Source organism: Colobus angolensis, unplaced genomic scaffold (assembly GCF_000951035.1).
Source record: "Colobus angolensis palliatus isolate OR3802 unplaced genomic scaffold, Cang.pa_1.0 Scaffold439, whole genome shotgun sequence".
In the NCBI taxonomy this organism is placed as follows: domain Eukaryota; kingdom Metazoa; phylum Chordata; class Mammalia; order Primates; family Cercopithecidae; genus Colobus; species Colobus angolensis.
This window is the reverse complement of record NW_012117810.1, coordinates 24531-35340: the sequence shown is the minus strand read 5'-3', so window position 1 is coordinate 35340 and position 10810 is coordinate 24531. Positions and strand designations below refer to the sequence as shown.

The window sequence follows — 10810 nt, the reverse complement described above, 5'->3', positions numbered from 1 at the left end:
GTTTCAATACATACATTTTTGTGATTACTGTGCTTACTATTTCCTCTTTAGTCTTGCCTGCTTATGCAAACAAATATGCATATAAATAGCCCATAATTAATAGAATGGTGTATACTATACATATATATAACACTACCATTTATTAAAATCAATAAAAATTAAACATACTATAACACAAACAAATTTGCTTGGAAACTCAATATTTTTATTTCATATTTTAGAACGGTTGTTCTTTATCTGAAGAATGTTGGTAATCTAAATTTTTTCTTGACACAAGAAATGGAACCAACTACCTCCCTTGGTGGAATTTCTCTTTTCTTTAAATGTATAATCAGGACACTGGGGTGCATACATATGATATGTAGTGGTAAGCAGGCACTTACATTAAGAGTGACAGAAATTGAGAATATTTTTTAGATATTTTAACAAATTGAGTTTATGTTAATCCTTTGCAACCCATGTAATTTCATTTACTGCTATGACTTACCTAGCTAATTTGGTCAATCAACCAAAACTGAAGGGAAAGTTGCTAACAGATTCTTCACTGAACCCCAACAGTTGGGTGAGGGTCAGAATCTGATGTTATTGTACATAGAGGCTTTAAGAACACAACGCAAGCCAAGCAACTTCTGGAACTGGGTATCAAATGAGTCAAAGAATGGAAGCATAGCCCATACCCCATGTCTCTGCATGGAGCATCCCTACATAAAGCCATCTGAGGACTGGGCAGAAGCTTTGGAGAAATAGGTGGTAGCTACCCTTGGAATAAAAATCATCTTTTTGCCATGGGTACCAGCAGTTTTGAAGCTGTTCCAAGCAACCCTGAGAACAGCAGACAGTTGGCAAAGGGAAGCATGAATTGGAGAGGAATAAACAAAGCAGGTGTTACTTGATAACTGATGCTGAAAGACTGGGTTGTGAGCACAGGTGAGGCACACTTTTAGTGGGGATAAGTTTGTACTAGTGAAGATAAGCAGATTGGGATCATCGTAATTTGAGTGTAGATATAATCATGTCCCATTTTGTAGTCACAGATGGCAAACCCAGGTGACACTTGTGTTTAAGAACTCATCTCCTTTTGCTAACCACTGTATTAAGGTAGAATTGACATGTAAAAAGCAGTTAATGTTTAATGTGTATAATGCAATGAGTATAGAGGTAAGCATACGCCCATAATAATCACCACTATCGAAGCCGTAAGTCACTTCACACCCCCTTTATTAGTAATAGTAATGTTTTGTGTATGTTGTAAGAACACTAAACACAAGTTCTTTCTTAGCAAATGTTAAGAATGCAATACAGCATTATTAGTCATAGGCACTGTGCTGTACAGTAGATCTCCAGAACTTATTTATCTTACGTACTGAAACTTTGTGCCCATTGACCACAATCTCTCCATTGACTTCTCCCCTTAGGCCCTGACAACCACTATTCTACTCTCTGCTTCTCGGAACTCATCTCCTGTTACCTAACAATACATTTATTTAAAACCCTGCAATGGCTTTTAATCACTGTACAATAGCCTATAAGGCCCCTTTGTGATCTGGCTCCAACTCACTGGCCTCATTTCCTATGTTCTCTATCATTTACTCCAATTCATCTACACTGGAATTCTCATAGGTTTTAGAAAACAGCCATTACAATGCCACTTTTCTTTGTAGTTCCTTTGACTGAAATGTTCTTACCCAAGATACTGCATGACTTGTTGTTTGTTCTTGCTTTAGTTCCTTTCTCAAAGGCCACATTCTCAGTGGTCCATTCTGTCCACAAATTTTGAAATAATAAATAATTGCTCTCTGATTCCTTTCCCCTGATTCAGTTATCAATCTTAATATGTCATCACCTTAATATAATATTTTTGCTTACTTATTGTCTGTCTTTCCAGTCCCTCCACTACCAATGTAAATTCTGTGAGGACAGGGTAATTTATTTTTGTGTCTTTAATGCTTTCCATTACCATAATAGCATTTATCACATAACAAGTTTCCAATAGTTATTTAGTGAATGTTTACTGTCATAGTTAAAGCAGGAATTTTGGAGCAAAATTGCCTACATACTTACTAATTATGTGACTTTTGTCTCCTCATATATAAAATAGGAATAATATTATATGCTCAGGATTGATAAGAAGATTACATGAGTTAATATTTATAAAGTGTGGAGAAAAGTGCCTGGCCTACGGCAGGCCCCATTCAAATGACTTTTATTATTCAATCAGCTTTAACTGTAAAACAGACACTTCTCTTATTTGCTATAATAAGAGCTCATGCTCAATATGTGATCATTATTGCATTATTGATAATGGGATTAGTAATTTGCATTACATTTTTGGCAGTGGGGTTCACACGTGGGTCAGGAACAAGGAAGAGGGAATGGAACATAAGAGAACTTATAAAGAAAGCTTTGATAACTTGCTATTCAGGAAGAATAATGAAGCAAGCAGAAGAAAGTTTGGATCTTGAGAAACTAGTAAGATAATGGAACCATTTACATAAGGAAGTGAGAAAGAGAAAATGGTTAATGAGGAAAGATTATGAATTAATTCTAATTCCTTAAGAGTAAAGTCAAAGTTTTAAAACTCTATAGGTACCTTCTATGCGTAACCTGAAAAAGGAGTCATGTGCCTTTAATGATACCTCCTCCACCTCTGAACACTAGCTCCAGAGCAGGTGCTGCGTAAACATCTTTCTTCATTTGCAGGTGGTACACTTGGAGGCCTGGACCCCTGTTTCAGTTTATGTTGCTCCACTTATCAAGTCTTCCATATCCTCAGCTTACCTCATTCATTAGATAGAAGACAGCAGACAGGTTAGGTCATGGTTTATCCAGGGCATGTGGGTACCGCACTGTTCTGAGCTTTGGCCCTAGCATATTCTGAATCCACCAGTCCCACTGCATCCTCCCTCAAACAATAAATGCTATTTGTAGAGAAATTTAGCAACCATCAAGAATACCCCCTCCATCTCTTTTTCCAAAACTGCCTACTCTCATTCCTACTGTACTTGTGTTTACAACAGAAAGCAGAAAGTTCCAGATGTGTACTGTCAGCAAAGCAGATTGTCTTATTTGTTCTATACCTGGTGGGAATGCAAATTGGTATCCTTAGCTTCTGAAAAAAAACTACCCTGGTCTTCTAGAGTAAGTCTCACGTCCCAGAGTTTCAGCCAGAATGAAGTGGTTAATAGTACTAGGTAACATCTCTGTCTCGGGGCAATTTAGCAACACGTTTTGCTCTTAAGTACTCCATCATCCAGGAGTTATAATGAAATTATCTAGCCCAAAGGTTTACCACACTACATGCAAGACCCAGAGCTTCTTTGACACTATTATGGACTGATATTTAAACTTCCTCAAGTCCTGTTGAGCTGATACTTCTTATAACAAGATTATTTGTCCTCAGGCTCTCTTTTTGACCCTTCTATGTAATTTATAGGGAAAGAGGATGTATATGTGCAGGCAGCCCAGATCTATGGTCTCCAGGAGGTATAGCTTGTGCTTCACCCAAATATGTGCCCACTTCTCAGCTAAAGGGCCTTGTGAAAAACTGACTTTGAACGCATTAAGGTACTTTGTTCAAGAACCTGGAGCTTCTTAAAAATCACTGTAGACAACAGTCATCTGTCCCTAAGCAGTTCCATGGGGATCACCAAAATATAACAGAAGAAAAAAAAACAAAGTGGTACTTGTGGTTAACTGGGGTTGCTATTCATAGTACAGAGAATTCTAATCTGGGGTCTCCTCCCTTCTTACTAAGCTTTATCTGTATCTTAGATTGTTGGCAGACTTGTAAAGTTAATGACTTGAAGGAAAGAGAGAACTTGGCTCTCACCTTCAAAGAGTGACCATTTTACCATCTTTGCACAGAATCTATGATTCACCTGGTTTTTTTAGTGACACCAGCACTTTGGAAACATATTAGTGCCTGAAAATCTATGGCCTATCAGATAGATACTGGTAAAATCTCTTCTGGCAAGTCAAAGTTTAATCCCTTTTTTCCACTCAACAAAACTTTTTAAAATCACCCACTATATGTCAGGCTATAATCTAAGCACTGAGATACAAATGTGATCAAGATGGATAAAATCTAGGATGTTATAGTGCTCACATTTCAGATGAAAAAGGCCATGAAGACATAAAAAGGTAATTTCAACTAAATTAAGTATTCAAAATAAATTGGACTAGTATATGACTGAGATGGAGTGTGCTGCTTAAGCTAATCAGACTATGACACTTGAACTGAAAGTTTGACATAACTAAGAGACAGAAAAAAATCTAGTGTCACAGAAGCATAATATACAGTGGGGAAAATATTGGACAGGGGACCAGAGAAGGTAGCATGAGGTAGATCAGGAGTTCAAGAATTACTATAACTCTCCGCTGTAGAGTTACACCACGTGATGCAACCCTGATCTTTCATCATTTGTTGCTCCAAACAACCCTTTAAAATTCTACCTTCCTCTCTGGACTCTAGTGGCCTGACTGTAGATAGACTGATTGGATGTGCCATATGGAAGGTGATGGAATCTCAACAGTGAAAAGTCTGGCCTCAATACCTTATTCATGAGTAAGAGTGCAGTCTGGATGTGTGATCATGGGACCCTTGCTGATTACTTGAAAATGGCCAGCATGAAGTTTATAACTTCCACTAAGAAATCTGCACACATTGTTCAATTATTCTATCTAAGGGAGGGGTTGACTGGACATGTATATAAATACTGCACCTCTATCAAATTCCTGTTCTCCAGTAGGCTCAACCAAATGTATCTCAATTGAAGTAAATTATATAAATGTAAGAATCCATATAAAAACTAAAGAAAAACAAACTGTAAATAATAATAAGCCAGACTAATATACAAAAACAAACATGTAGCTTAACTGGCATCCAATCACTCTTTTGTTTCGTTATCTTAGCTCTGGCTCAAACCCTATGTCCTCTTTCTAATTGCTCAAGATATGAATTTCTCCCATGAATATGCACATCCACAAAGACACACATAGATAAACATGGCTCAGGGAAGTAGGAATGCCAGTTCAAACCTGTCCTAACTTTGAAAGGAGATAGCCCTTATGTTATTATTTTCCTAAATATCCCTGAAGATTCATTAACATCCCAGTCACTCAGATTGAGGCACTTATCTGCCTCCTTCACCTCTGGTGAGAGACAAAGGGAGATAGGAAGAGTTTTAGTAAGAGCACAGTCAAATGATGCAGACATATCAGAGAGGGAATGGAGTAAAACAATATCACTTGATCTGACAACAAATTTATTCAGTCCGCATTTATTGAGAAATATTACATTCAAATTGAATCAGCTATATAATTTGTGGTGTCAGTGAAAAATGAAAATACAATATCTCTTGTTTGAAAATGACTAAGGATTCCAAGATGACAACAGCAGAGCATTAAATCTAGCATGGGTTCCTGCAGAGCATACGATTCCATGTGTCTGCACAGATCACATGCTCATGAAACTGGTCCTGAATTCAGATAAGATTTTTGGTTGTGAACACAGACACAAATACCTAAATCTTACTTTCAAGCAACTGAGATTAAAACAAAACAAAAAAAAAAAAGCAAAAACCTAATTAACTACTATTCAGAGTAGGAAGAAATGAATGTGCTTGTGAAGATCAGTTCCATTTGGGGAGTACAGAAGAGCTCTTAATTGGGTGATCATGGAAATCCATGAAAAAGAAGTATCTGGATTATAGTTTGAAAAATCAACAATGGTGGATATGTAGCCAAAGCAGGAAAAAAAAAATCTCTGGAAGATAAGGAAAAATGTATTCTTAAAGCGATCAGTATCTTTGCTAGTACAAACTGTTTAAATTAAAGCATGCTTCCCTTATGGGACCTGGATGGTGTTTCAGAAGATGCAGACAAGGATTTTATGTATAAGGTAAAGCAAATGTCATGAGAGTTGGTTTAGGCGTGTCTTCCACTTCAAGAATCTGTTTTTGATCCACGATACTTGTACCAAGCAGAAGTGATGTCTTGAATTATTGGTGTCCTGGGTGTTGGCTCCCATGGAAAACACAGGGCTGGGTGCACGGGGAGAAAGAACGTTCTTATTTGAACTGTGGGAAAAGAGGAGGATATTAATCTCAAAGAAAGGAAATAAAGGGGAAAAGCAGAGAGAAAAAAAGAAGATAGAGGAAAAAAAGAATGAGTTGATTACAGGCTGAAGAAACAAAGAACAAGAAAAGGCTCACCTCTGTTTTTTTAACCGTAAGTCAACTACAATCAATATGACCAGGTTAACTATCACAGTCAAACAGATCAGGATGAGAAAGATGGAATATCCACCTGGTTGGGGATGGAATAAGAATATCATCCCTAAATTACTCTATTCCACCAAGCTGAGATTTCCCATTTTGCAAGGGTGGTATCTTCCTAGAGTTTTCATCTGTGATTTCCAGAGCCCTCATTTCAATTCCTCCTGATCCTTTGTCTATGGTCTCCTCCCAGCTCTCTCCCACTAAATCACTAGTTCCTCCTCCTTTTTTTATTAGTATGTCTAATCCCCTACTTCCATTTTCTTAAAATTTAACTGCTGTCATACTCTATCCTTCTTTATTTTCATTGTCCCTGTTTTACCCTTCTTGTGCCTAGCATTCCTACCCATTTCCTCAGCCCCCACACTCAAAAGCCCCAGGGCTATTTTCATTATTTCCCAGCAGAGCCTCAGCTCTTTCTCACCCCAATGGATGATTAGATCATGGCCCTCTATACTGCTGTGTTTCACCCGACAGGACAGGCCAGCTGCCTCCCCAGCCGCCACATCCAGGGTTGCTCGGAGATACCATGTCTCGTCAGCATTAGGCAGGACGTCCCCTCGCTGAGTGCCCCGCTGCTCCTGCTCACCCCGCATCCACATCACCCACACGGGCTTTGGGTAGAATCCTGACACATGGCACACAAGCTGCAGACGGCCAGGGCCAGGACTGGGGCCACGGGACAGCCAGGCTTCTGGCTTCACTAGACAGAAGAAGATAAGAAAAAAAATGGAATTTTGAGGGGCACCCCAGGCCAGAGCTCAGGAACTTATGTGCCTAAGTAGTAATACCTAGAGTGATTTAATAATCACTTCTTTCTCTTTTCTAAGAAACAGTCCTAAACCCACACGTCTCATTCTCTAGTCTCTCACTTTGTCTTTCAAAATGATGATGAGAGGCAAATTCAAATAGGAGAGTTACAGTACTAGGAACAAGAGGGGAGAGAGAGAGTTGGGCTCACCTTTTCGTTTCAGTTCTGACTCCCCTGCTTCCATGAGCCCCGCTAGAAATCGAGGACAGGTGTGACCAAGAAGGCTTTGCAGTATTTCCTTAATATCTAGGTAGCGATTGAGCACTTTACAGACGTTCTGGGCCCGGATTCCTGCTCCTGGAGATGGCTCCCAGGAAATTCCTTGGAAACTCAGGAAATCTGATCCTTGATATGCCATATTGAGGAAGATTTGTGGGGCATTCATTCTACAGCCAGCTAATACCTGGATCTCGAAGGGGTCTGAGAGTAGACAGGGACGAGAGATCAATATGGAAAGAATGACAAGGAAGAAAAACAAACAATTTAGAGAGTAAAGAGATTCAAGGGAAGAAAAATTTGCTGGGAAATCATATGGAGACTAGAGTTTAGTGGCAAAGGGAAGAAAATTTGTGGGAAGAAAATGTGAAGATAATAAAGATTCTTTGAAATAACTAATGGGAAAGTGGTAGATGGGAAGGCTATCAGGAAGATAGGAGATTGGTCATAAATAATTCACATGAAAGTGGTTAGGTACAGGCCAGTCCAGGTCAACACTCAGGCAAAAGATAAAGAAGGGTAGAAAGCGGGGTGAGAAAGACTGAATCTGAGGGCAGGAATGAGGGGCAGAAGATCAAGAGGAGATAGTCATTCCAAAGAGCCAGACACGAAGGTATATTCATGTTGAGATATGTACATACAGGCCCTTTTGTGTATATGGTGGAGTGAGGGTGGTGGTGAAGGGTGAAGCAGAGGAGGGAGTGGGAGCCAGAGAGTGGGGAACAAAGTTAGTAAGGTTAAATGATGGTCAGAGTCTATATACCATCTCCACTTTGGGAAATAGTTGATGTTCCCAGGCAAATTACCAGCTTAGAGCGACGAACTTACATTCAAGCTGAAATTGACCAGCAGAAGCTTGCACTATCCAGATAAAACCATGGAAGTATAACTGGAACAGTGACTGTAAGTTTTTCAGCTCCTGCTTGCTGAAGTTTCCATGGGACCAGGGCTTCAGAAAGCGGATGGTGCCCATGACAGTGTCCCAGCCATGAGTCTGCAGGTCACCCAGCCATCCTGAGCCCTCACTGTGTGCCCAGCTGTGGTTGGCAAAGGAGGAAGTTTGGAGCATGCGGAAGGACAGGGACTCCTCTGCTGCTGGATGGTAGGATTGTAGAGCCTGGGGAGCTGAGAGAGAAGGAAATGACAAGTAGAGAGAATGGAAAGGAATGGGAAAAGTGATGCCAAAAGAAAAAAAGGAACTTAGAGATGAGAGATAGTTAGGCAGTTTGCACATACGCTTTTCCTCCGGGGCCAGCTTCCTTTCCCCAAAACCAGAGACAAAAACTGAGACTGAGGGCAAGAATTCTCTGCCTGGAACTAGCCTGAAAGTCATACTCCAAGGGCATCCTAGAGGAGTACTGCTCCCTTCCCCTAGGACCTCCCCAGAACTTCTTCTCAGTCCTCTGGTGCCCTACCATAGGTAACTTTCCACCTGCACTCTTCTTACCTGCTGTATTTTCCCCAGGACAGCAGAGTCCCTCGAAGAGGAGGAACAGGAGCAGCATTGAAGCTCTGTTAAAGCAAGGATTCTTTGGCAGGACACCTGCCCTCAGAATTCAGATATCAGTACCCCTCTCCACCCCCTCTTGTACTCTCATCTGACTTCCCTTACTGCACAGACAGAAAAACCTCTCCCTCTGCCAACTTCCCTGTCAGAGAAGCCCCACTGCCTCCCTTTGCCACAGCCTCCCACGGGGTTGTTCATTTCCCCTCTGTCTCTCCCACTGTCTGGCTCCAAATTTTCTTCCTGCTCTTGTCTACATCCTCCCAACCCCCCTAATTGCACTAACTGCTGGAAAACGGGTCCTGGCTTAAAACAAATCTGTGGTCTGGCTAGAAAATTGATTAGCTTTTTCGCCTTGAAGAAATCAAATCCATACTTGGGTTGTCAATAATCTAATCTGTGAGAAGCGATGGTAGTCACTTGGTGGTGCCTATCCACCAGTCTCCCACTTCTACCTTTCTGTGATACTCTCCTCTGCCTGTGTCTCTTAACTCTGCTCTTGATCATGATCAGAAGACACTCGGCAACCTGGATGTAGCTGCATAATCCGCATGCAACCCTCCATAATCCAACTCGCCGTGCCGTGCCGCTGAAAAAGGAGCAACAATGGCAATGCAGATGATTAGATAATCTAAAGAAAGCTCCCTTTTTTTCAGTTTCCCCAGTCAAGCTAACTATCACTGTTAAAGTGGTCCATGAGTGGGCTTGACCTGGAAGTGGTGAGCTAAAGGGCAGGTAGATTTCACCCATGTTTTACAGGTGGGTCTGGAAGAAATACACAGGGGACTTGGATCTCCATCCCTACCCAGATGAAAAGAGCATGTCTGGAAGTCTGTGGGCCAGTTTCACCCTGGGTATGAAGAAAGACTGAGAACAAGCATGAAGCTTCTCATTAGTTCATGGCCTGAGAGCATTGGCATCCCCGTGCTTGCGTTTGCTTAGAAAGCAGTTTTGGTGAACACAGGGAAGCAGCCTTAGAGGACTGAGGTGTTCACTGGAGAATTAATTACTGTATTGAGTCTTTATTTTTGTTTCTTTTTCATTGGTATTTGTTGTGACACCCTGAAGGCAATTGAAATAACATTCCTTTGTTTGGTTTTTATACATTTGTTCAACTGACATTTATTCAGCACCCTATGACCAAAAACAATTCCCAGACCCTAAGATATCAGAGATAGAAGTCTTTGGGAAAAAAATAAAACAAAATTCAGCCCCAAACCTCTACTTTTCTTATAGAGTGAATTTGCAGAACGGTGGTCAGAATTATTGAAAAAGGTCCAAACCTAGTTTCATCTTATTATCATTTCTAAATTCTAAGGTTAAAAAAAGATAAAAAGGTTCCTTGTTTCTTGAGTAGAATGTCTACATTTATTTTCAATACTCTTTCTTTTCTACAAATACATTCAAAGCTATAAGTTGCTATGTAAATTTATCTATAAATCGCTATGTAAATCCAAAACTGGTTTCATAATAAAATTATCAACAGTAAACAAAGATAAATATTCATGAGAATATATACTAACCTACAAAACCCATAACACATAGTAAAAAGATTGGCATGACCTATGCCAGACATCAATACTACAAGTAACTGTTTTCATTGGAATTTTTGTTTTGTTTTGTTTTTTCCTGAGATGGAGTCTTGCTGTCTTGTTGTGTTGCCCAGGCAGTGCAGTGGCACGATCTCAGCTCACTGCAACCTCCGACTCGCTGGTTCAAACTATTCTCCTGCCTCAGCCTCCCTAGCAGCTGGAATTACAGGCAAGCGCCACCATGCCCAGCTAATTTTTCTATTTTTAATAGACACAGGGTTTCATCATGTTGATCAAGATGGTCTTGATCTCCTGACCTCGTGATCTGTCTGCCTCGGCCTCCCAAAGTGCTGGGACCATGCCTGGTCCATTAGAATTTTTAAATCAGGCCAGGCACGGTGACTCATGCCTATAATCCCAGCACTTTGGAAGGCCGAGACAGGCGAATTTGAGACCAGCCTGGCCAACATGG

At 40.5% G+C, this 10810-nt stretch overlaps 1 protein-coding gene across 12 annotated transcripts; it reads right to left on the bottom strand.

The window, feature by feature from the left end:
- Positions 1-5247: 5247 nt before the first annotated feature.
- CD1E (CD1e molecule) lies at positions 5248-9732 on the bottom strand. 12 transcript variants are annotated; one of them, XM_011957140.1, is made up of 6 exons: positions 8750-9732; positions 8131-8427; positions 7237-7506; positions 6700-6978; positions 6213-6306; positions 5248-6077 (listed from the first exon to the last, which is right to left on the bottom strand). In XM_011957140.1, exons 1-6 carry the CDS (start codon positions 8805-8807, stop codon positions 5912-5914), a joined length of 1164 nt encoding a protein of 387 aa, XP_011812530.1. In that variant the 5' UTR covers positions 8808-9732; the 3' UTR covers positions 5248-5911. The 12 variants fall into 12 exon arrangements, with proteins under 12 accessions (XP_011812530.1, XP_011812531.1, XP_011812533.1 ...); XM_011957141.1 differs by having other exon boundaries at positions 5248-6041; XM_011957143.1 differs by having other exon boundaries at positions 5248-6041; positions 6865-6978.
- Positions 9733-10810: the final 1078 nt, after the last annotated feature.